Below are 27,344 nucleotides of genomic sequence, written 5' to 3'. Positions count from 1 at the left end.
GTTTTGTGTTTCTTATTGCCGGTGCTCTGTCTCGCAGAAGATGGCGGTAGCTTCGTCTGGAAAAAAGTATCCGCGCTGGGCTGTGTCGGCTTTAGGTCAGCAACAGCCACGGCTTTCTCACACAACTCCGTTGATGCAGCTTCCATGCTGCCAGCGCGTCTTTTAAGTTGCTGCTTTCGCTTCTCATTGTTTTCCCCCCGCCATCTTTGTTTGAATGTGTTCTTCTTCGACTGCCCGCAACAGCCAATCTCGCAACAAGCGCCACCTATCGACCCTCCGAAGAATTGTGTTACCAAAGGATGGTTAATATAACGTTTTACATGGTCTTTAAACGTAAATAAAAGGTCGATATTTGACGAAGACGTCTCAAGAATCAATCGCGGGACTAAATATCGCGATATATCGCCATATCGATATTTTAGCACACCCCTAGTCCACAGCCTGGATAAAATACAAGGTTGTGTCATGAAGGGCATCCGGCATAAAAAATCTCAGCCGTCACTGATTCGCTGTGGCAAGCCCCGACGGGATGTGTTCGCAAGATGCAAACAGTATCTGGTCAATTATACTGAAAAATATAATATATTGATTAGCTTGAAAGTTTAGAAAACAAAATTAGAACACAATGTCTTCATAAAATGTTTAGGCCTTAATAGGATAAATGCAATATACAAATCATTTAGATTAATTGGGATTACGGTAAAGTTTCCACTAATTTAATGGATTTATAGCTGTTTGTGTTGTACCCTGACCTCCGTTTTTCATTTGGTGCTTTTAAAAACAAGCCAAATGGAATCGCTCTAAGCATTGATGAGATAGGTCCTAACTGAGTGTCTGCTAATGATGGAAGCATGAGTAGGTTTACCAAGTAACGTGAGTCAGTGTTGAGCAGGACTGAGTCACTGCTGTGATGTGCCCAACATGTTAAACACTGAAATGACAGGTGAGAGCAGAAAGGCTGCTTTGAAGTGCTCATCAGAAGCGGTGAGGACTGGACTGGGTGGTCTGAATCAGGTCTCTCAGGGAGCAATTAAAGCAGCGCAGTGCTCTGCCCTCCATAAGCCTCTCAGGTGAAGCATGTTTCAGGTATTTATGGTTACAGTTCACAAGAGTTTGCCAATAGGGGCGATTCGTGTTAAACGTTTCCACCCAGTCCTTTTAAATGTTGACTGAATGTGTAAAAATACGACCAAGAGAAGCAAAAATGACTTCAAATGCAAATGTTCTGTTTACTGCTGTGAGAAAGTTGTGATTGCTTTCAGTCATCTTCACTGTGCGGGTAAACAGAGACGCCATGACAGATGCACCATAAATGAAAATCTGCCCCAGCCCACCTCCATTTCTGCACCTGCTACTCCCCCAATCGTATGGTGATTAATTAACAATGTGAAAGGGAAGGAACAATCGATGTGCTGTCAGGCTCCTATCGGCGGGGGAGAGAGACCCTGCCAAACCCTCCAGGACCCCATCTCATTACTCGACTCGGCCCACTCTCCCCTTCGCTAGGCAGCTGCATTCATCAAAGCGGCGCGCCTCCTTCTCTTCCGCATCTTTGCATGCTTCCTGCTCGCTGTGTGTTTGCCTTTCTCCTCCTGACAAGATGAAGTGGGGACGATTGCAGAAGTGACACCAATTTAAGGAAGAAAATAAGGGGGACGGATGCGAGTTATGAATACTTTAAAGCTGATCATAGTTGTAAGTGGTCGTGAAGGTGTCCTTCACCCAAGCTGGAACCTGAGATCCTTGAGTGGCACTTGAGGTTAGTGGCAGCAAGATTGAGGAAAAAGCACACGGTGTGTTGCATGTGCTCATGAGCATTTGTGCGTTACCGTGGGCGAGGAGTGGAGGATAAAAGCCTCTGCTTCTCCGACAGTTTTATCTGCATCACCATCTGCCTTATCTGACGTTTGCATCTCCCAGCCCCTCGCCGCGCACTGAAAGCTCGCACTGTTCTCCTCACCGTTTGTCTTATCTCACGCGGCTCTTGCATGTTACATCTGATTTTCAAACCTCAATTAGACATGATCTCTGAAATCAGGAAATGGTGTTTGCAAACGAAAAGGAAGGGTGGTGTATACTTTAGAATAAGAAAGGAACACTCACAGGTAAATTTATCAGGTCCCCCTTTTTAGTACCGAGTTGGACCCCCGTTTATCTTCAGAACCGCCTTAATCCTTGATGCCATAGATTCAACAAGGTTCTGAAAACATTCCTCAGAGAGTTTGGTCCATATTGACATGACAGCATCACACAGTTGATGCAGATTTGTCGGCTGAACATCCATGATGCTGATCTCCCGTTCCACCACATCCCAAAGGTTCTCTATTGTGTTCTGGTGACTGTAGAGGCCGTTTGAGTCCAGAGAACTCATTGTGATGTTCTAGAAACCAGTCTGAGATGATTCCAGCTTCATGACATGGAGCCTTATCCTGCTGGAAGTAGCCATCAGAAGATGGTCCACTGTGGTCAGAAAGGGATCGACATGGTCAGCAACAATACTCAGGTAGGCTGTGGCGTTGGAACCATGCTCTACTGGTAAAAAGGGGACCAAAGTTTGCCAAGAAATATCCCTCACATCATGACACCACCACCACCAGCCTGAACCGTTGATACAAGGCAGGATGGATCCATGCTTTCATGTTGTTGAGGCCAAATTCTGGCCCTACCATCTGAATGTGGCAGCAGAAATGGAGACTCATCAGACCAGACAACGTTTTTCCATCTTCTATGGTCCAGTTTTGGTGAGTCTGTGTGAATTGTAGCCTCAGTTTCCTGTTCTTAGCTGACAGCAGTGGTACCCAGTGTGGTCTTCTGCTGCTATAGTCAATTTGCTTCCGGGTTGGACGTGTTGTTCAGAGATGCTCTTCTGCAGACCTCGGTTGGAACCAGTGGTTCTTTGAGTTCCTGTTGTCTTTCTATAAGCTGGAACCAGTCTGGTCATTCTTCTCTGACCTTTGGCATCAACAGGACATTTCCACGTAGAGAACTGCTGCTCACTGGATATTTTCTCTTTTTAAGACCATTCTCTGTGAACCCTGGAGGTGGCTGAGGGTGAAAATCCCAGTAGATCAGCAGTTTCTGAAATCCTCAGGCCAGCCCGTCTGGAACCAGCAACCATGTTTAGACTCACTTCAATCACCTTTCTTATCTGTTCTGATGCTCAGTTTGAACTGCAGCAGATCGTCTGGACCTAAATGAGTTGCTCCCATGTTATTGGCTGATTAGAATTTTGCATTAACGAGAGGTTAGACAGGTGTGAAAAGTGTCCGGTGAGTGTGTGTTTCATTTATCCTCAAACAACATTGGGGCTGTCCATAAATACCAGTCTTGGATGCGGCAGTTCCCATTTTAGCCACAGGGTTTCTGGTCACAAAACAGATCCTGCTGGAGTCTAAACACCAACACGGCACATTCTTTTCTTCCTTTCTTCAGCATTTGTTATTTTCTAAAACAAGGGTGAATGTGGGGGTCCCGCCCTGCTCTCCCTCCACTCGAGGCAAACAGCTTTGGTGAAGGATGGCTCCCTGACGGGTAATCAGAGTCAGCCCTTATTTAATGCTATGAGGTGGACAGCCAGTGATGGAGCTACAGACAGAGTCCGCTGCACCCGGTGCACCAGCCCATAACTGCAGAGGAGACACTTCAAGTGGAGCAGTTAGTGCAACAACGTACTATCTGTAATGTATATGTCACAGCTTCAAGACGAGAATGCCAATGGAAAAAAACAGAAACAGGATTCAATTAACAGCAAAGATATAAAGCTCAAAGATGAACTGGTTTTAAAGTATTAAAAGCTTTGCTGAACCACCTGTCAGGTTATTTACACGCTTCGTCAGCAATTCTTGCAACTCTCTTTGCCTTAGTAACCCATTCTGTGTGTGCATAAACAACGATTTGAGTTTCTTGCTCTGCAGTTACGAGAGCAACGAATTAAAATACAGTTTAGCTTTGTTTACCTTACTGATTGGACGCCAGCACGACAGACATGCCAGGTACTGAGAACAATGGAGAACAGGAAAACACTTCCAAGTTTTTCAAAAAGGCTGAAATAAAAGGCCATTCTCTGGCTAGTGTTCCTAGTAGCCTCGTCTGTGAAAACAACCCACAAATGTCTTCATTTTTGAAAACGCTTGGATCCTCACGGCACAACACTGACAGTGACTGACAGATGGAAAAACCCTACCATCTGCCATGCTGTGTTTGCAAATGCATGAAGAATAAAATATAAACACTTTCAGTTTACTGGATCTACAATCTTCACACAATCCCTTTTTAGTAAAAAAGTTGAACACTTAAAATGACATAAATGCTTATTATGAAATTGCTTTGTGAACTAAATGTAGTTTGAATGACGAACAACAAATAAAATCCTCAATGATCAATGATATTTTACCTGCAGAAATGTTCTACCAGAGACACAAACCAAATAAAGATATTTCTCAATGATTACCATTTTTTAAATGAAAGTTCTATTGCTTTTAGATCAGATCAGAAACAGAATAAGTTAAATAACCTGCTGACCGTCTATGACAGAAATCCCAGAGAGGCAATGCGAATTCACCTGCTTGGCATTAAAATTTATGGACCTCAAATCAGAGTCAGACGTAAATCCGCAAAAAATGTGTGCAGCTAAAGTAAAGTGATGACTAAAGGTAAAGCCTGGATTGAATGCAGGTGACTCCATGAGCATTTTCCATTAGTGGAGAGAGGCCTTGAACCAAAGCTGACTCTGCTGTTCCACAGGAGGAATCCTCAAGAGTCCTGATCGTCATCTTAGCTCAAAAGCTTTAGCTCTAAATTAAGACATATTATATAGATATGGGTTTAGAAGGTTATCAATATGCTCATGTGATCAGAAAGTGTGAAAGCTGCATAAAACTGTGAGATATTCTTTAAAGAGATCTTTACTTATCCAATAGGCTTAATTACTTCACGGGCTCTTGGGGACTTGTGTGGTATTTAAAAGATCTGAGTTATTCAATAGAGAAAGTCTTTAACAGTCAGTAGAAGTACTTTTCGTTGAAGGATGAAGGCCAGTTTCCCAGCAAAAATGGGAAAAATTCCAGGTTATGTTGGTTTGAGAGTGCCTGACAGCCCGCCTGAAAACCTTACTACAGACCTGAGCGTACAGATGGTGCACTGTAACCTTTACTTGTTAGGTCTGGGTAGCATAGATCCAACATGATGGGAACTTTGCAGACAGTGCACGATACAGCTTTTCCATCTCTAAAAACGTCAACCACACTATTCTGAATTTTAAGTAATAAGCAACATGGCAAGAGGTCCTGAGGAGATGAAGGAAAGTCCTGAGAACATTCACTTCCACAGCTCTGAGCCTGATGACAGCATGTCAGGAAGATGTAGGGTGTCGTGCACGATGTCCCCACCTCTGTTACAGGAGGTCTTATGAAGGAGGAAGAGCATATAAAGAGACGGGTGTTTGGTCAAGATAAGGAATAATGTTCCATCACGTCGTAGTGGCATAGTATTATCAGACAAACCCACCAGGGCCCATATTTCTGTTAGACAGCCAGAGACAACATTCTTCACAAACCTGTCGTTTGCTGGTACAGAAACAACAGTTGCGATCAGAGTCACCCATTTTACAGACCGTGCTTTGGAAAGTCCAACTACTTCATGTTGTTGGGCATTTTCATGATAAACTAGATTTGATGTGTGAGGATACAAAAGGAATCAAAGTTTGTCATTTTCTGGGATTTTCTTTTGCATATGTGTTGTTTTTAAGACCTCTTTTGATCTTTTGTCAAAGCGTTCCCAGTGGTCATTGATTTTCGATCATGCTGCTTTTAGCCAAAACCAAAAAGCCTCTGTCATTTTCTAGGACACATTTTCTGCAGAGTGGCAGAATTTTATTAAAAAATGTACCTTTGAGTTGTGGGCAGAAAGCAGAAAGCCTCCCTGTTGCTAAAATCTCAGAGCAGGGAGTTTGTAGCTGGCCCGGCGTATTTTCTACATCCCACCATGAGTAGCTTGTTGAGCCAAAGACTGCTGCACCCCCACACCCCCAGTGCAAAAAGGAACGTTACTGGAGGTCCTTCGTCCCAACAGCAGTCAGACTATACAACAACACGGACTGCTGAAACTGCTGCTGTTATTTATTGAATTATTTAACTTGTTATTTATGACGTGTACTTTTACTTCCACTTTCTATTATTACTATTTTATTCCTACTCATTGCTACTTTTATTTTTGTCTTTTCCTAACTGCTATATTTCTTATTTTGGCAGGTGTGACAACTGTATTTTCCCCCAGGGGATCATTAAAGTCCTATCTTATCTTATCTCTTATCTTAAAGCTCAAAGTGCTCTTTTTTTCTGCTCCTGATTCACAATTTTTGAATAAAGAAAGACTCAAGAATGCAATTTTAAGCCTAATTTTCTTAAAATTGGCACAAAAACAAGTTAAAAACACAGTTTTTATCAGAGTGGGTTTTAAAAAAAAAGCATCACAGGTTGATGATGGGTTTCTTTGGTGGTTTTAATTTATCAAGTCGCCTGAACCATCAGGGGGGATGGTTCAGAATCATGGCTACAAAGGGTATTCAAGACCATTGTGGTCATACTTTAACATCAAAGATGTACAAAATAACAAGAACAAAAGACTCATCACAGGATGAAAAGGGGCAAACCCTGCAGTTCTTAAGCCTTTCAGAGTAAACTAAATCCATAAATATGATAATATATTACCCTTTGCACGCTAAAGAAATTAGTTTAACTTTAATAGTAACACATAACGAAAAAAACACAATGCAACACCAGATTAGCCGTGTTGACGAATTTACAGTAACGCCCAAACTATTTTTGCAACATGTACGAAAACAAACTGATACCCCTAAAATAAATGATACTGTGACTACGCTAACCCCCAACCGTGTAAGAAACATGCAATCCAACGCTGCGACATGTTATACGTGTTAGCGTTTGCAATAACGTCCGACCTTTTTTTCAATTAGTAAAAAAACAGACTGATAACAGTAAAAAAAACAAAAACACGTCAGTGTGACAATGCTAATTCCCAGCCTTGTTAGTGACATGCAAAAAAACACACCGACTTCTTGGCAGAGCAGCGTTTACCACTAAAAATCACTTCAACATCAGTAAGCAGAACCATAATTAATCCATATAAGCACTTTAAATTATAATTCGCACTGTCACTGTCACAAATGTTATATGAACCTAGAATATGACATATTGTCAGTTGTTTTCACTACCTTCAGTGTGACTACAATTTTCATAGTCATGAAAATAAAGAAAACTCTTCTTGAAAAATCAGCAGGTGTGTCCAAACTTTTGGTCTGTCTGTCTGTCTGTCTGTCTGTCTATCTATCGATCCATCGATCGATGGATCGATAGATAGATAAGGATAGATATATCTATAAATAAAGTGCATAAAATACGGTAAGTATTTTTTCACTAATTCATTTCAAAGTTTTTTTCAGGTTGGATCAGAGAAAAACATGATGTTTGTGAAATCATCAATCCTGTTATTCTTAGTTGTTTCCATTGTATAAATAAACAGTCTTTACAAACACGTTTTTTTTTTATCTCTACATACAACAAACTAGAGTTTAAAGTTGATTCCCCTGACCTTTGATTCATAAACCCTTCATCCTCTGCATCATTTGCACTATCCATCACAATTAAAACTATCATCTGTTATCATTACAGTCATTATCAGTATTTACCACTGTTACCCAGAGCGTTGGAATTGGCCTTGACCTACCTGGTCTATCCAGCAGTTCGGCCCATCTGCTCTTTCACATTTCCCTCTCTATTTCCCATCATCGCTAACCCTGTCACTCTCAGTTTATGGAACACTGGATGAGAAATGGACCAGGGTCGACTGTGTTCCTGTCGCTTTCGGGTGCGAGGCGCTCAAACAAATTGGGGTCACAGCAAAGTTGGAGCAGTCTGATCGCACTTCCCAACAGCCGCTTGTTCACACAGCTGAGGGTTAGATAAGTGGAGATAAAACTGATTGTGTCTTTTTTACTCCTTATCAATGCAATAACAGCCGCTGGAGAAGAGCAGCACTTGAGTGAACCAGCCAGAAACATGGAGTAGCCGTGGGTATGGGAATCAAAGTTGACAGATTCTCCCAAGGGTCTTGGAAAAAGAACATTTGTGAATGTAAATGTAAATGAAACACAAGTTGCAGACTGCTGCTTTAGAATAGCCGGGAATTTATGGCAGCCTAAAAGAGGAAGCCAAATGATAAAAAAGAACAAGAACAAAATGAGGAACAGTTTACCAAGTCTGTCCACAGCTGGGTTTGGTTAGTGATGAGCTCTTAAAAAGAGTGCAATTGTACAAACCGAGCAGTTTGAGCTGTTTCTTTTGTTCTGGATATTTTTTTAAAGCATTGTTAGGTGTATTTCTTTAAGAGCTAACGGGAAAATAATCTTACTATGTGCAGCTCCAGGTAATCTCCCAGTCCTTTGGCACTCTCCACCCTGACCAGAATGGCTTCTTTCAGCTGCGTGCTGAAGCCCACTGCCAGCCGGTCTGCCCGTGTGCTCGGCCGGTCATTGGGTGGCCAGGTGTATGTGATGAGGGCTCCGCCCCGCCCGAAGATGTACGTTGTCCCAGCTGCAACACAGAAAAAAGGTCCTAGTGAGCCAGGAAGAAATAAAACAAGTTAAAAACTCTGGAATACAAGATGTTTTTCTCTTGTAAGTGAAAAAATCTGCCGATTGAACTTGCAGAAGTTGGCTTGGTGAGATTTCTTCAGATAAGCTGTGATGTCCTGGTCTTTCACGACAAAACGGAATCTTGAAATTAGCTATAAACACTCATAGATATTTTTCTCTGATAATTAGAAATATTGTGTCCTAAAATAAGCATGTTTTGCTGAAAAAAGTTGTATATCTTCAAAGTAAGTTCATGTGCATACATGCTAAATATTTTCATCAAGAAATTCCCTTTATTAAGAGCTACAACAATCCTTTTTTTAGACCAATTTAAAAAAGACATTCATTCATCTTCTTCCGTTCTGTCCCTTATGGGGTCACGGGGCTGCTGGAGCCTATCCCGGGCACTTACGGGCGAAGGCAGGGGACACCCTGGACAGGTCGCCAGTCTGTCGCAGGGCCACAATCACACACTCATTCATTCTCACACTCACACCTATGGACAATCTAGAGTTGCTAATTGACCTATGGAGCAGATTTTTAGACGGCGGGAGGAAGCCGGAGACCCCGGAGAAAACCCACGCAGGCACGGTGAGAACGTGCCATCTCCACACAGAAAGGTACCCCATTGATGTTCTGCTTTAAGTCCCCCAGCCAGGACTTTAACCGGGGGGCCTTCTTGCTGTGAGAGTGCTAACCACTGCCCCACCGTGCAGTGAGAATGTCAAATTTTACAACCATGTTGTCAAAAGTTTGTCTAAATTATGAGTCAAAAAAAAAGTTTCACTTGAGACATTATCTTCTTGAAAATTTAACATTAAGTTATTTTTGTCTTCTATGAATAATAACAGGATATTTATAGTAGAAAAAACAGTTGTTGAGATTTTGTGTATTTGCAGTGGTAACTTTGCAATCAAACAGACTCAGAATAAACCTAGAAACAGAAGTAAACAGTAGACAAACTTTGACAGTAAAGAAAAGCACGCCTAAGCAGACATTTCAAATAACTTCCATTTTTCCTTCTTCTAAACTCTCCTGTGCAGTTCAAGCTACCCAACATTTCCAAGTCTGTCAGGCAAAGATTTCTCTTTAACCCACTATGCATATATCTCTGTACGTAATAAACGTTCTGACTATTGAGGAAACAGTTTCAACATGTTTTGATTTCAGCAGAGCCGCCGCATGTGTGTGTTTGTTCTAAACTCTGCGCAAGTTCATTGCAGCTATAGCGCTGTCTGCTCACATTAGAGTGATGTGACGGTTATGGAGTCAAGTGGAGCAGAATGAGAAGAGTGCTGGTGAGAGCCTGGCTTTGGAATGCTAATCTACCCAGCCCTGCCTGTTTTCAGTGGCCTGCAGTTGTGTTGCGTTCAAAGTCCCGCGACACTGACAGAGCTGGTGTGGCTCCGGCTGCCAGCGTGAGCCGACACCTCAACACAATCCTCAGATGTCCCTGTCAAAGTGACCCAGCAGATACATGCATGTGTAAATGAGAATGTTTCATTTATGAACTTTAACAAGTGGAGTGTGTCTTGGCTACAGTCCAGTGAACTCCACTGTAAATGAGGAATGATGAGTGCTGGCTGTGATTAGCATAGAGTAATGAAACTACGGTGAACTGCCGTCATTCCTGGGAGCCGCCTGCACCTCCTGGGCATACATAAACACAGTCTGTATGTTTAAGTGCCAATACACATGCAGCACATAGCTAAACGAATACACAAGTAAACGAGGGATTCAGATCTATTTCCATGCACAGCGTAGACCCCACTCAATCAACAACATTTTAATTATTTTTGCAGTAATTAAAGAAGCTTTTCCTGTTTCTCTACATTGTGACCTTCCAACAATCCCATTTCCTGTTGTTTATCTGCGATCCAAACAGAAACAGAAACTAGAGACTTTATCTAACTATGAACCACAGCTAGCGATTCAGCATGAAAAAACTGAACTGAAGTGTAAAAAAACATCAAAGTTCTAGATGGAAGTTATTGAGGATTTCATAGTCATCATCTATGCTTTCCCAGGAAAACAATAATGTTTTTCTTTTTTCCTATTGAATATTCTGTTCTTTTCTACACAGACTTTGCTCAGGGATCAGCATTTTCTATCGATAATTAATAATTGATTGTTAGGAAGTTTTTCAAATGTTTCAAACCAAAGTACCGTCTTTTCCGCAACATAAAGTGCACTGAAAAGCCTTCATTTTTATTTTCAAAAACTGACTTGTACATGGATTAAATCCGGTTGTTCTTACGGATGTTGAAACGATTTTGAGAGGTACGCGACGCTTACTATGTTACACGACGATTGGGTGTTACTGTGAAGACGCTAACACAGCTAACGTGTAGCTGTGTCGGGCTGGGTTATTTCTACAAGTTACTAACAAGGTAGGGAGTTAGCGTAGTCACAGTAACGTTTGTTTTACTGGTATCACTCTGTTCTTTGCGTGTTGCAAACAAGGTTGATAGTTACAAATATTGTAAATACGCCTTTGTGGCTAGCGCCTCGACTGTGGCTAACGTGTAACAAAAAGGTTTTGTGTGAACGCACTTAATTAACTCTTAGTGACTAATGGACTTATATCGGAGTTGGCTGCATAATCTGGCCAGGAGTGCTACTTATACTCAGGTGCGACTTATATGTTATTTAAAAAATAAATAGCACCAACCACTAGAGGACACCGTAGGTGTGTGAGTTAGTATTTGATACTGATGGAAACGTATATTTACGGCAGAAGAAAAAAGAAGGAAGAATTCAACTGCTTTGGTGATTTTAAGTGACATAAAGAGTTTAGTTGACTTGTTAGCATGTTCTTCATGCTAAGGATGGCAGGTAGAATGTGAGCTCAGCAGAGTTAAACACGCATGTTCAATGACATATGTCTCAGAGGATGTTGGATTGGCTATGCTGCGTGTCAATCAATTGACATACTTCACGGTGAGGATGATTCTTCGCTGATGGGTTTTAAAAAAACAAAATAAAATGTGTTTTTTTTAATGGCATGCGATCTACCGTCACATCCTTCGCGGTCGCCTCGTACTATTCACCCCTGCTATATATAGACAAGCATCAGTGTGTTACAGTAGTGAAGTGTGCAAATATTCAGTCAATGATGGTTATCTATTCAGTTTTCAGGATTTGCTTTCAAGAAATAATTTCCTCCCAAAAATGCAACTTATGTGTAATTTTATTCATTTGTGGTCTCTCTGACTTATACTCTGGACCGACTTGTGGTCCAAAAAATATGATATCTCTGACTGTTTTGCCATGCTTAATGTGCCTTAGTTCATTGCGCCTTCTGTATGGCGTAAGTTTATAAATAGAACATACATTGATGGAGTGATTTATAATCCAACAGTGTGGAAACATGGCATATCAAACTTTTGTCAGAACTCTGAAGACTGATAAAACAAAAAATAGTACTTTACAGTGTGATAAAAAGATGGAAAATGGATTAAAGTAAAAATGAAATACAACTTACAAATAATAATAATAGTAGCAACTGTAAAAAAATAAAATAAAAAAAAGGAAATTAAGCTCAAAATAAAAAAGAGCCAAGAATTAAAATGGCTGTAAAATAAGATAAAAAAAAAAAAAGAAGCAGGATGAAATATATAATTGCCATTTACTTTCCACTGAAACAACCAAGCTTCCCTATAGAAGGAAAATTAACAAGAAAGCATAACAGCAGTGGATTCTGGGAAGGCAGAGACAGCATCTTCATGCTAACAAATATGACTGAACTCGGACATTTGCAGATGCAAACCTGCTATGTTCTGACTATAAACAGGTTTTTTTCTTCTGATTTCTGCTTTCAAATGAGCTCTTATTTATGACTTGAACGTCTAACACGCTCTCTGGAGCCCATATGACCTCAGATGGAGCTCTTCTCTGTTTGGATATTTTTCAGAATACATGAATGTGCAGTTGTTTTTTTTTTCTTTTTTTCCCCAGACATTTGCTAGTGCTGTCATTAAACTGCTTGCAAGGGGATGCTACTATGAAATACGGACGCTCATTTTTAATGCTCTCGTGTGCACGTTCCAGTGTTTGAGTGTTATTTGCTGCAAACACTCACAGTCATGCAAAAAAAAAAAAAAAAAAAGCTGATAAAGAACAGAAAAACACAACGAAGGCACTTTCAGCGTCTAACAATCTGCTGGTAGCCATTTCAAATCAGCTAATCTCCACGTTTCTCCTCCTGCCTCTGTCTCTCTTTCTCCATCAACATCCTTCCATACCTTCCTCCTCTTCCCTCCTTCTTCCTTCCCAGCAGAGTGAGGCCTTCTGCTCAGATCTGCTTGTTTTCTCCAGGCTGTATTATTTTAGCTCTGACTAATTATCGCAGCATGGCGAAAAAGGGCTATAAAGAGCTTCTGTGCTGGAAGAGGAGTAAAAAGAAGACGAAAAATGACAAGAAAAAAGGAGGACAGGAAAGAGCAGATTTCCAACAAAAAAAGGAGACGCTGATGCTTTTCCAACATTTTCAGATTTCTTTTTTTTCTTTTGTCAAGAGTGTGAGCCCCTGAGTTTCAAAAATGGGGGATGGAATAATTTAAAAGAAGAATAAGAAGAAGAGAAACGGTTTATAAAATGGCTGACAAAGAGACAGGGAGTGGAGCCATGTTTGAATGATAACTAGGAGAAGAGAAAGGCAAAACTGATGCATTTTGAATAGGACTAATCACTCTGTGGTCGGGCCAAACTAATGCCATCAGAAAATGAGACCTGATCAAAGTTCCTGCCTGAAGGCCGTGTCACACAGCCACATTAATTTTGCGCATTTTTCACATATGGAGTGTCGGTCTTTCGTGATACAAGCTTCATGTATGTAATTCAAAGGGTTTTCTTGCATTCTGCATTCATCAATGAGCGCAGATGTCTGACGAAGGTCTCAGCTGATGGGTCTATACCCAGTTTATGCTTATTTCCAGTAGTTTATACGCAATTCTTAAGCAAATGTTACGCATTGTGCGAGATTTATGCGAGATACATACACAAATTGTGGCTTTCCACGACGTTCCACGTATGTCTAACGGACATTTCAGGAATAACTTTCATATCACGCTTACGGCGCACATATCACGTTTAAATTACATAATTGACACATGAATCCCTAATGAATGGTATATAAACAGAGCAGTAATAACACACAATTCATGTTTTACATTGATTTACCTGTTCTCTGCGGGGTTTATTCGTACTTCTTCTGTGATTTTAACGTGATTCATTCATGATACATCTGTAAACATTTCATGTACAGACAAAAACATTTGTCGTTCGTACGTTTTCTGTGTATATTCACATATGACAAATTTTCATCCATGCAATATGCGCAAATTGTACGTAGTGGCCATGTGACGCAGCTTTTAAAGTTTGCATTTTTTTCCACAATGTAATGGAGATTCGGTTATATGCAAGCCTTTGCTCTCATTTCTTATACTTATTCCTCTTATTCTTATGATTTCTTATACTTAAACCAGGAAATCCATTCCTGGTTATCTTCCAATTTTCTCAAACTCAACAGTTCCAAAACTGAAGTCCTCCTTGTAGGCACTTCATCCACTATTTCCAAATCCAATAACTTTTCCTTCTCTATCAACGACTTCTCTGTTCTTCCCTCCCCCCAGGTAAAGAGTCTGGGTGTCATCCTCGACAGCTCACTTTCTTACCAATCTCATATTAATAACATCACCCGTTCTGCTTACTATCATCTCCGCAATATCTCTCGTCTCCGCCCTTCTCTCACTCCTCGTACAACTGCTGTACTTGTTCATAGTCTTGTCACTTCTCGGATCGATTATTGTTATTCCCTCCTGTTTGGTTTGCCAAATAAAACACTCAAGAAACTGCAGATTCTCCAAAATTCTGCAGCCCGCATCATCACCAGGACCCCGTTATCCCACCACATCACACTAATTCTCCTAAACTTACACTGGCGTTCCATAAAACAAAGGATTAGTTTCAAGATTCTTCTCATAACCTTCAAAGCTCTCCATAACCTGGCTCTTCCCTACATTTCTGATCTTCTTCACATTTCCATTCCCTCCCGGTCTCTCCGCTGCTCTTCCTCTCTCCAACTCCATGTCCCACCTGCCCGTCTTGTCACTGTGGGGGGGCAAAGCTTTCAGTCCCTCCGCCCCCCAGCTTTGGAATTCTCTTCCTCCAGATTTACGCAATACCGACTCTCTGCCACTGTTCAAATCCAAACTCAAGACTCATCTCTTCAAACAATCATGCAGTTAATCCATTCAGTTAACACAACCTCATTTTTCTGTTTTTTCTATCCTGTTTTATGTCTTTATGTCTTTATGTTTACATGTTTACTCATGTTTTACTCTGATAACTTCTTATTGATGTTTTTATTCTGTCTTTCTTATTTTAACCTTGTACAGCGACCTTGGGTGACCTGAAAGGCGCTTGAAATAAAATGTATTATTATTATTATTATTATCTAGCAAAGTAACACAAAGCTTTTCCTGTCTTTAGTTAGTCCTTTTCTATGGTACTTGGTTTTTTTAAGCCATTTACGAATCTGCTTCATGTTGAAGAACATCTGCAGGAGACCCTTTGTCAAGGTTTTTTATTTTATGCAGACACATTGAAGATTTTTTGACTCAGTTTTAGTTGTTTATTTGACTTGCATATGTCATACCTCACTGAACACACACACAGACAGAAGATACCTCTGAGATTGAAAGATGTTTGAGGAGCACAGCTGTAGACATTTAAAAACACTGTCAGGAAATTCAGCTACAGTGATGAATCGATCCATGAACGTCTTTGTTTTCCTCGTCTGAGATGGAATCTGGAAATAACCGTCCGTCTGTATAGCTCCGATAATGCTCGCCTTTTTTGTTGCACCGCTAATGTTAGGCTGGCAGTGTGAGGGGCTGTAAGCTAGCGGGAGAGCACATAAAGTGACGAGAACTGGGGGCGGGCTGACTCCACGCCAGAGGTCCCGCCCACAGGCCTGAATTTATAATGAACTCCTGCTGCTCTGCAGAAACTATGTCCTAGAAACAAGGCCGGCTTTTGATTTAGGCTAATAATGAATAAAGAAAAAAAACAAAACAAATTTTTATGTTAGCTTTTAAGTTCAGATAAACATACGGCAACAATTTTTTAAAAAGGCGACACTTGCCACATTTTATAGATGATAATATAGTTAATATCCTTTTTACACTTATGGAAATGTTTCTGCTTACAGAAATATTTTGAACATTTTGAATGACCAATATGCTTTGTTTCCTCTAAAGCCAATTTTTTCTTAAAATAATAATTTCTGAAACAAATAAATGTTATTTCTGGCCTGAAAACTAACCACTATCCCTGGATAGCGGTTAGTTTTCAGGCCAGAAGTCTCTAAACCTTTTTACTCCACTTTAGGGTCACTGGGATTCTACAGTGTCTAAGAGCGACAGGGCTTCACTCTGGAGAGTTCACCTGTCCATCACAGGTCCTCAAAGAAAAAAAAAAAAGAAAAAAAACCTCACAAACTCACAGGAGTCAACAATCACGCTGTGAGACTGGAGAAAAGCCACTCATGCTAAGTCCACTTAAAAAGGACAACTGAGATTCAAACCCACACAGGTCCCATATTTTTTAACTTGATGTTTCAACCTAACTGAAGAAAACACAAAATAGTCATTTCAGTGGATGCAAAACTGGAAACTGTGCGTCTTTAAGGCCGCCAATTTAAAACCACGATTGCCCTGCAAAGTTTGAATACAATTGGACAAAAAAAACAGGCATAAAGGATGTCAGTCATCAAGCTCTTTCATCTGACTGAATTACAACATCTTTATAAAAGACAGAAAAGTTCTCTTGAGTTTGTTCTGAGACAAGCATATCCCATGTGTCTTCCTAGATGTGGCTCATCTAGAATAAAACCTTAATCTGAATATGATGATGGTCATCAAACCAAGCCGGTTTACAAAGCGATTTCTTCTTCAAAAGAGATTATTCTGGATAAACCTGTTACATGCACAAGCATGAAAATATGGTCAATCCCTTCCACAGAAGGATAAAGGAGCAAGGAGATGTTTGTTGATTCAACAAATGCTTTTGAGCAGCTTTGTGTGGCGATCAGATCTCCAGTCCCACAATGGACAAAGCTGTCCAACTTCTGTACCACAGTCATGTCATTCTGGAAGGACCCAAAACAATAGGAACAGACAAACTCTGACGTACCAATCAGTCTGATGCAAATGAAGATCCTGAAAATAAAGCAACAAAAGGGTGAAATCAGGATCTGGGGCCTAATTTATAAACGTTGCGTACGCACAAAAGAAGGCGTACGCCACTCTCTACGCAATAGTTGAGATTTATAAAAAGCAAACTTGACGGGAAAATGTGCGGTCCTTCACGCTCTGACCCAGGCGTACGCACAAAAACGGGTGAAATGAGAAACGGCGACACCGTCGGCAGATGGAAGAAACACGTGAAAGTGAAAATGACAATACTGCCTCTTAGAAATTACATGAAGACTTCACAAAGCAAGTCTTACAATTAACAGCCTACACGAAGACCCGTTTGATCGATCAGCAGTGAAACAAACAAAAAAAAAATCAAACGAAAATTACAACAGAAATTCAAATGAACACTTATTTGCAGAAAGAAAAGTGAAATATGTTCTGCAACATTGGCATGTTGTGCAATTCATCCTCATCACAACGCGTAATGACGCACAATGGCTGATCTTGTGCTCTTAGAAGATGTGGCAAATGGAAGAATTCGGAGTGAACGCATCTTTAGACAGCAAGGAGACTTGCTGGCAAACGAGGACGAGTGGCTTATGAGCCGGTTCTGACTTCCTCTGCGGGCTTTTGGGGGTGTGTCACCCGGTGCATCTGGCGCGTCGGTGTCCCCCTGCGCCTCAGTCACCACTCCACTTAAAAGGGATTCCCCAATTATTGCCGCCAGTCTCTCATCAGGAGGGGTCAGCTCCGGTGTGTCCCCCCCCCCCCCCCCCACACCCGTGGCAGACACGGGTGTGTGTGTGTGTGTGTGTGTGGGGGGGGGTCAGCGCTAGACGTTTTTTTGCCTCGACTTTGATGTCCGACCTTTTCTTTTTTATTTCGGCCACGGTCCGAGGTTGTGAGGCTACAGCATTTTCGGCGTCTGCCACCGTTTGCCACTCACGTGCCTTTTTGGCAATAGTAATGCCACACTGTGCCCTCCAAACAACATTTTCTCCTCTTTTCCACCTCGCCAACGATAACTTCTACTTCACATTGAGTGAAGTTACGTTTTTTTGATTTTCTCTCCGTGTTTGCCATGGTTTCGCAATCAATGAATATTCATTTGTGGGCGTTTCACGGACTATTTATGGGCAACTATGGGCGTGTCATGTAGCCGCAAAAGCTGCGCAGCATTTAGAATTGGTTGTGATTTATTAAGGGAAAGATGCGTAGGATGTGCGTGCGCACGGTTTTATAAATCCGAATATTTCTGTGCGTACGCACGTCCTATGTTTCATCCGTACGCCACTTCTGACGCAAATCCTATGCAAAGTTTTATAAATGAGGCCCCTGGCTGGGACTTGAAGTATTTGTGGAACCAATTAACTGTAAGTAGAAACAGGTGGTTGATCAGAAAACAACGAGATTCAAAGAAAAAGAAACTCAAAAGGCACCAGTTCTCACAGGCACATATTCTAAATGAGCTTATCTCTTTAACACTGGAGTTAGTTTTATTCCGACTACCAAAACTCTTCAGCCGTTTACACAATTGACGTAACTCCAACGCGCGGCAAAGTCGTTTTTTGCTGATATGCAACACTTTACGGCTGATTTGCATTGTTGTTGTTCACTTTTTAGCATATCGCCACAGCAAATCAGCTTTCACTAATTCGCATAGGTGGCATTGGCTGAGATTTTACGTCATCAACGTAAATCAGGAGATTCTGTCGCAGAGAAAAGCAGCTTTGCTCCATTCCTAATGTAAACTAGTAATGGTTCACGTTGAACGCCTTAACGGTCAAAGATTTGTGGTCGAGACTTTCTGCCCTTCCTGACAGAAAGAACCCTGTATTTTATCTGGCACAGGAAGACCCAAACTTAGGCCCCCATAGTTGAGGTGTGGTGTGAAGAGTCTTGCCCACACTGGATGGAACTTATTGTGGTAACCGGACCCTGATTTCCCGTGTGCCAGTCCAGCCCTAACGGACTAAGCTATCCAGCCCCTTTTTGGTGCATCAAAGAGCGCAGGGGTTTAGGTGTCCCAGTGGCATCTCCGGTGCTACAGGGTTAGCTACGGGGATGAGATCCCCGTTTTTAATCAAGGGCACAGTTTAACAGTTTTGGAGCAGTTGCATTTAACTTTTTGAATCCAGGAAATGTTCTCCTGATTAAGGCTCAAACACGGTGCTGCAACCTTAAAGCCTCAAGAATGAAACGATCAGGAAAGAATCTGAAAGCAGTGACGGCTGATATGTTACGCAAAGTAGGCGTGAGTTAAAAAAGGGCTCTGAAATAACAACTCTATAATGTTTACGCTTAAACTTGCTGTACACATCATTACTTCCTATGCTTTGTGTGTACTCACAGGGAAATCATTCTCATCAATTAACACCTCTCTCTCATGCACGGCATCTGCCATATGCTTCCTCTTCCTCAGAGAGCTCCCCGGACGCCTGATGTCACTGGGACTGTAACACCTGCTACTTTTGTCTGTCTTAATCATCCACATGTTTTCCTTACCGCCACGTTTACACGACCACCGCAGGCGCAACTCATTGACTCTTTAAATACATACTGTATATACGGCTCCAACTCCTCTCTTCCTCCCACACCCAGCCATGACGAGCTGCTGTTGACTCTGCCTGCTTTGATTTGTGGAGCTGATAGTGGCCACCTGCTGTTCAGTGGGCTTGTATGCATGTGTGCTGGCGTGTGTGCCCCCCCCGTAAATGAGGAGACAAAGGAGGGAACCGACTGTAATGAGTAGCCTGACGGGGGGCATCCACGAGTCACAGTTTCTTCCAGCAAACACCTGCTGCTCTGCTTGAAGAACTCAGTGAATGCTGCAGCGCTGCTGCAAGCTCTGATGGGAGCATGATGGAAAGTGAAAGCACAGGATGGTGTTCCTCACATCCAGGAGACGACAGGCCTGCAGGGCCCCCCTCCCCACTTGGATTCCTATACTTTACTGTGGATAGCGCTGAAGATCTCCCTGCACTGAAGGCTTTGAGCCACGCCTGCATTTTCCCAATCAATACCAATTAGAAAATCCTTGAGGCTGAGCGAAGAGCTTCGACTTCTCTACCTCCAGAGAAGCCAGTGGAGATGTTCTGGACATCTGGACTTTTCTGCCTACACCTGATCTATTACTTTTTTATGAATCAAAATCTTTCGGAGAAATGTGTTTTTGGTTACCCATCAAGTATCAGACCTACTATTCTTCCCTGAAGTCATCTATGGTAAATATTAAAGCTGCAAGGATGGCCCCATTGGCAGTAAATGACAACTGGACTAAATAACCAGTAAAACACACCACGTCAAAGGTCTTTAAAGAGTTTTTTTACAAATGGACAGTGATGCCTCCAGAATTCTCAGTGGTAAAGCGTTCCACAGCTTCGGTGCACGGACTGAAAACACTCGTTCCCCCCTGAGCTTTCTCTTGGACCTCGGTACCTCCAGGAGAAGCTGATCAGCAGACCTGAGGTACCGGGTTGAGGTGTAAGGACAGGAAAGCTCAGAGAGGTCCGGAAGTGCACGATTGTTTAAAGTTTTAAAAACAAAAGGAAGGAATCTTAAAATGAACTCTAAAACCAACAGGTAGCCAGTGAAGGGTGGCCAGGGTTGGGGTAATGTGGTCCCTCTTATGCGCTCCACCGAGCACTCGAGCAGCAGAGTTCTGGACCATCCGCAGACGTGAGAGGGAAAACCGGCTGACTCCAAAATAGAGAAAGTTACAGTAATCCATGCAGCCGAGATGTAATGAAAGCACAGTGATGCTTGAGGAATCAGGAGGCGAGAGATCCAATTACCTAGGAGAAGTTCAAACTTGTATTTGTTACTAAATTTGAATTGAAACAAAAAAATCTAGATGTCGGCCTCTTCTTGAGGTCAAAGGTCACTGAAATTTTTCTTGTGGTTGTAGTCGGTCGAACAAAAGCTTTCTTTTCCCATATTGTGAGTTAGTGTGAAAATCCCAGAATTCCACACTTTGCCACAAATGTGTCTTGTGGCCATCCTATAATAATTTGAAAACGTCCTTTGGATATTGGTTTGGTTAGTGGATTCGGACACATTTTAAGCCTCGTACCAGATTTTGGTTTGATTTAATTTAGTTGATGGTTTCTCCAGCTGTGATGTCATCAGTCACTAAGCCTGAAATTCATTTGTGAGTGCAAATTTTGGTGAGGTTTTGAGTATGTGGCAGGGGGGAGATTTTTGCTCAAAGGCTCACTAAGGAAGAGTCCTGTTTTCCACTAAAAGTTGGGCCGTCACGGGGCATGCGGGTTGACCTTAACAACAACACCAATGGAGGTCATCCAGCAGCTCATTTTCTTCCACTTGGCTTTTGGTTCTTCATAGATACAAAGCATTTAATGCTGTTTGAGTGAAGACAGCGCACAGCAAAGAGCAAAACAAAACAACCGCTTTCTAGGTGCTTTCTTTTGTTGGAATGACCTTTAGCCAATCAACGGGTTTTAACAGTAGCTCTGTCCTATCCGGTCCAATGCTTTTTTCTGTGGACCTACAAGCAATGGTAATGGTACGATTTGCTCAAAATAGTAGAAAAGAGGCTTTAGTGTCCTCTCAGAAAAAGAGGAAATGGTGGTCGGAAAGAGACGGACAAACTTTCAGTGATGATGTGATGATGTTGGCTCATCCGTGCTCCAGTTCCTGACCGTTTACCTCGCCTTTGCTCCTGCTCCTACACCTGGCTGTGGATCCTGCCTCTGGCTCATCTCTGGCTCGTCTCTGCTCTGTACCTGACCGAGTACCTCGTCTCTGCTCCTGCTCCTACACCTGGCTGTGGTTCCTGTCTCCGGCTCGACTCGCGCCTTTGACTGTCCCCACAACCACGGCTGGATGAAGCTCGTCTGCTGGACTTTTATATATGTAGTTGTAGATTTAGATAAGTTAATTCTTCTCTAAGATTTCTGGTAAATCGCCTGTCCGTCCTGGGGGAGGATCCCTCCTTCATGTGGGCACCCCTGAGGTTTCTTCGTTTTTTCCGGAATCCGGTTTTTTTTGGGAGTTTTTCCTTACCGCGAAGGGGGGTCTAAGGGCAGGGATGCCAGTATAGCTTAGTCAGTTTGTTAGTTCATTTTAGTATTTTTCTATTGAACTCTTTGTATTCGTGATCCTTTTGATTTCATGTTTTACTTCGAAGCCCATCGAGACGACTGTTGTCGTGATTTTGGGCTATACAAATAAAATTGAATTGAATTGAAAATTGAATGTCTGTGTTTCATCCACCTTATGAGAAGTTAAAGTGTCCATCAGGGCAGGTAGGAATCCTAAAAGGCCTGTGTTTACTGTACAGCAATGCCACCCTAAATGTAATTCTGCACTCTCCCAGTGCAAAGAAAAAGGACCAAATATTTATTATTTTCTGCAATTAGCCCTGGCGCCATTGATCTTACCGATCAATCCTATCTGCAGGTCCAGAGGTGAAAGGAGAGCAGAGAGAGGTCTCAAACCACAAAGGATGCTGCTTAATTATAATTTCCATTCATATGGGCTGGATGATAATTGGGTTTGAAAAGGGACGGATGAAAAAATTCAATTTTCTTTTGTCCACAGATCCAGAGTAAAAAATCAGCAGGAAAGATGAATCAAAGCTGTAATGAAAAAGCAATTGATTTAATTTTTTTCTCCTCAAACCGTTCCCTTTTCCACATCTCTCTCCACTACAGAGGGGTGAGAAAAACATCTGTGAGTTCATCATTCGGTTTGTGCCTTCAGTGCAGCTGCATTGATTTGGAGCTGTGGATTTTAGGCGACCAGCGTCTACCGTGGGGATAAACAGGTCATATTGGAGAGAGCAGACGGCACAGTTTTTCATTAAGGCCTCCGGTCAATGTTGGGATGTCAAATGCCGCTGGCAAAGCCTTATGGGAGTTGACACTGTAGAAAAATGCCTGGCAATAAAAGGAAAAGTCCAAGAGGAAAAGTGGACATGTGGGGGTAAAAAAAGGTCAACTCTCAGGGGCAGATAAGCTGCGAGCAGCAGCGTCTTATCCGGATGTAAATGCATCCACACTTGTTATTTCCACCTCTCACACAGGCCTCAAACAATCACTCAACGACACACAGAGTTCCCTCCAACTTTATACATTATTGCATCAGTGCAGACCGTTCCTTTGAAGCCGTTTAGCAGACAGAAAGAACTATTGATTCTTTTCAAAACAAACGACTGAAAGCTTTTCTTAAACTGCTTTTTTTTGACAGAATATCTATTTCTGAGACACTTAAAAGAAGCGGCAGCCAGAAAGGGCTGAGACAAGGAATCTGCCTGAAGTTTCCAGAAAGCTGATGAGAACTTTGAGCCCTCACATTGCTGGCGATCTGGAGACTTCCTGTCTTTGTCTCTCTTGAGCTGAAACATCAATCCTTGGACCATGGAAAACTATGGGATCAAGATGAGCCCAGAAGATGGATTTGAACTTTTCATCATGTTTTTTATGAGACAGACACAATTTAAAATAGGATGAATTTGATCTACAAGAATCCTGGCGCATTTTTCCTAAAAGGAAAATTAAGTGGGATATACCCAGGGGTGAAAGTAGATTTTTGTTTATGTCTGTTTATAACATGGTCCAGGTGAATACTTGATTCTGATTGGCTGCTGGGTGTGCATTAAAACCTGATAACCGCACGGTGAAAAAAGAAGTTCCGGTCACCTATAGCTTAAATGTTTTGTATCACTGCGCCGGCTTCTTTAAAACAACCTTTCGCTTCATCATTTGGACAAAAACAAGTGGTAAGAGGTGAACTTTCTCTCTGAACTGATGCTTTATTCAGCCCATCGGAAAGATCAGTATATATATATATATCGCCAAATCTTGACTGCAGCGGTGGTGCAGCGCGACGCGGACTATTTACGTGACAAATAGTCCGCTTTTTGTGAGAAAAGCGATCCGAATCGGAAAAAAAACAAGAATAAAGGACTAAAAACTGGTCAATATGTATTGCTTTTCTAAGTCACCATGGTTTAAGCGGGTTAATGGCCTTCGAAATGTGTGTTATTTTTTTTTAACGGCAGCTTCGCGTCAGACGGTTCAGGCTTCCACGGCGTGCGTTAAAAAGTAATAACGCACACTTCGTCGGCCATTAATCCTTACATAATAAATTACGTCAATCTCAATCTTTTTTTAGCACAAAATGCATGTTAGGGGTTTATTGATTAATCGATGAATTGATATATGCAACTAGATTGAATGGGGTGAGGAAAGCTGCTGATTGAATCATATCGAACTATACCATAATAAAATTAATTTCAAAAGGAAACAAATAGATGCTAATGGATCTTGGAAAATACCATGTGGATTAAGATACAGTGGTCGTTTTTTTTTACTATATTTAAAATTGACCAACTGCATCGCAGCGGACAACACACAAAATGGATCAGTCCTTCATTTAAGTCCAATGTGTGGAAACACTTTGAATTTAGCAAAGTCATGTGATCATATGTGGTAGAATGTTTATGTTCCCTTTTGGATTCTTTGGCTGTAAAAAAAGACCAGTAGGCTGAACGTTAGGAAACTAAAATGTGAATGGATTTGACATGCATTCTTGTTTACTTGTTTGTGTCATTACAGAATTGAGAAATACAAGGAGTCTGGAAAACCTCTGATCACACTGGTTGAGGTTTTGGCTGAAGATGTCCTGGATCAAGTTTATGTCAGTGAATTGGGTCGAATTGGATCATTCAAAATGAACCGATATGAATCAGATTAGCAAGAACAAATTAAGAGATGAATCAAATTGTTGTTAAAATGATTCACCGCAACCCTCATCCAGATAAAAACAGTTGAGAATAAATCTAATTCAGAAAAATGATGAAAAAATCTAGACCAGACTTTGTGGATAAAATATGTAAATTGATTTCTGTAGTAAATAATTTGATAAATGCAGGAGATGCAACTCCTTCTGGCCAACTTCAGTTTATACCTCTTCGTTTTCACCTGCAATCTTCCTCTTAAACAAACGTCCCTGCATTGTTTCCTTTTTAAGTGACTTTATCAAATATATATACATATTTTTTTGCTGCATGTTTCACTTCTACCATTGCATTGGGTTTTATCTTGAGCTATCAATCACAATAGTGTTCAGAAAACTGTAGGACTCCTTTATTGCTTTTCTTGTCACGTTGCAAACTAACCAACCTCCAGCTTGCTTAAAAATATGCCTACTTGACTGCGAATGATTTGACCGTCCCGTGACAACAGATCAAACATACCCTGTAAGACGCGCATGGTCAATGTGTTTGTTCAGGGAAGAGACAGGACTAGCGGATAAGGTGAGAGGAGAAAGTGACTTAAATCCCATTTTGCAGCATTGATTTGACACTAAAAAACACAGAGACGCTAAAATGATGAGTTAAAGTGCTGTCTGGTTCACAGTGTGAGCTGCATCTGCCCACAGCGGCTTTTAAATAAGTGTTAAGGCGAGGAGTGGCCACACATCCAACCTTCCAGCCGGTACTGCGTACCTCCGCCAGATCCTGTACCAGTATGCAGTACTGGACCGTACTGGCTTACTTTAAGCCCTTGATATACCATCAGGAGTTTTTCTGTTACACTGATGTCACCGTGGGTTCTTCTTGGTTAAAGCCATAGGTTCAGAATGTGTTGAGAGGGCCAACTTCCATAGTTTTAACCTCATACTCAAGATATGAGATTGTATTCACAAAAGCTTTAAAACCTTGTTGCTAAAGTTCTCAGTGCCTTTGGCCTTAGTCATAAACGTGGTTTACAGGTGGATGCCGGCAGTCTGTGGGGGGAAGAAAGAGTCAAAGCTGGTTTCCCGTGGGAAATATCAAGGTCAGGATCACACATTTTTTCTACGTATACATGCTGCAAGTGTTGGGTCATAGTGAACACGTAAGCAACAGGCAAAGGGTTACTAAGGGTAACGAAGGTGAGATGCAGGTGTGTTATAAAGATTTTCCCTTTTTCCAACCTCCCAAATCCTGTGGACTGCGCCAAGAGCCCGTTAGCGCTGTTAACATGATACCTACGCTCTCCTTGCTGCAGCCTGACTGTTAGAAATGAGGAAATCAGACAATCAGAGTATAGTTTGTGTAGACATCCTACAGGCGTCCTACAGGCACTGGCATATATGGTGCAAACCCGCTGTGTGCAGTATTCGTTCACGTTCAGTGAGGAGCCACTACCCACACCTTCCTAGTGACTAGAGTTGGGCGTAAGGGCGCCGCTCAGCACCATCACCTGTACGTCACAGGTGCCTATAACTTCCATTATCCTTACAAATACTTCAAGGTACACTTTGCACATGCAAGACAATGGTACGTTCCATTTTCAACGGCTGTACGAGCCCCAGGGGAATTGTAGACACATCTGTGCTCCTCTTAAGATGTGGCCATTCCTCTCAACGACCCCCCCCATGGGCCCAGAAGACCCAAAGATTTAAAGCCCTCCAACAGATACATATGACCATGACATATGACAGCTTATACTTCAAAATGGTTTGTAATGATTCGGGTCGCATTTGACGCAAGGGCATTGGAGTGGAATGGACCCCATCGCTGGGAAACGTGACACCTGCTGATGACATCATCCATGACTGGAATTTTCCACCTGTAGTCCAATCGCGTGCAAATCACAACATTTAAGTTTAACCTTAAAGCCTCAGCTTACTTAAAAATCTCTTCTCTCTGCTTGAAATATCGGATAATTGTTCACTTGTGTCTTTGAAGACGTGACAAACACGTGTTTTGGATTTCAGTTTTTTTATTTGTTCTAAAAAACCTTCGGCTGGTAGAGTCGTGAGAACTATTCTATCGGCTGCAAGCATCCATCGGAGAATATCTGCTGTTCCAAAGCAACACGCAGACTTTGCCTTTAAAAAAACGAATAGCAATATTTCAAGAAAAGTGGAAAAAGCAGTGGGGAAACGGTTGAAGGAGAACACAGAAAAGAAGAGCTGGAGGTCAAGTGTTGATGCTGTTGTCGTCTTGGTGGAAGAGGCTCGTCCTTAGAAAGGTTGCTTGTCAGAACAACACGCCCGACCTTCAAATTTGTATCATCCTCTGAATTTATTGATCATCCCCAAATGCCCCAGCGTCTGATCGCCTGTTTAATATTCTAGTGAGTGGGAGACGAGGATGCCCTAAGGAGCTGCTACTTTTTCAAAATGGGCTAAAAAAAACAACAAAACAATCCAATGTAGCAGCAAATAAATGATGGGATTGTGACCAAACTACAAATAAGAATTTTGTATTTGGCACATCTGAAAACCTCTAATGATGTGATCTGAGGACAACACATCGCTTTGGGATCAAATCTAACACTCTTGAAGGTAAATCATACTAAGCTATGCTACAGTATGTCTGAGTTCTGGTCAGAGCTAGAAACAAAAACTGTGATTGGCCTGGATTTGGACTTGGTACTGACATCGAATGCACATCATGTTTTTAAAAAGACAGCCAAAAACTACTTTACACACTGTTTGCAATAAATTAAAAACCGTGACGCTATAGGTTTAAGCTG

The 27,344-nt window shown here is 41.7% G+C and overlaps 1 protein-coding gene across 12 annotated transcripts in view; it reads right to left on the bottom strand.

The window, feature by feature from the left end:
- Window positions 1-27,344, bottom strand: part of nrxn2b (neurexin 2b) — an 806,770-nt gene that overhangs the window by 126,836 nt on the left and 652,590 nt on the right. For all 12 annotated transcript variants that reach the window (XM_078936626.1, XM_078936632.1, XM_078936630.1 and 9 more), the window contains one exon: window positions 8,428-8,609. In XM_078936626.1, the coding sequence (XP_078792752.1) occupies window positions 8,428-8,609 (182 nt within the window). The remainder of the gene's footprint in view (window positions 1-8,427; window positions 8,610-27,344) is intronic.

The sequence above is a fragment of the Oryzias latipes genome, chromosome 18, assembly GCF_053564925.1.
Source record: "Oryzias latipes strain Hd-rR chromosome 18, Olatipes_Hd-rR_3.1".
Taxonomy (NCBI): domain Eukaryota; kingdom Metazoa; phylum Chordata; class Actinopteri; order Beloniformes; family Adrianichthyidae; genus Oryzias; species Oryzias latipes.
Note: the sequence above shows the minus strand (reverse complement) of the source record. Positions and strands in the feature narration are given on the sequence as shown.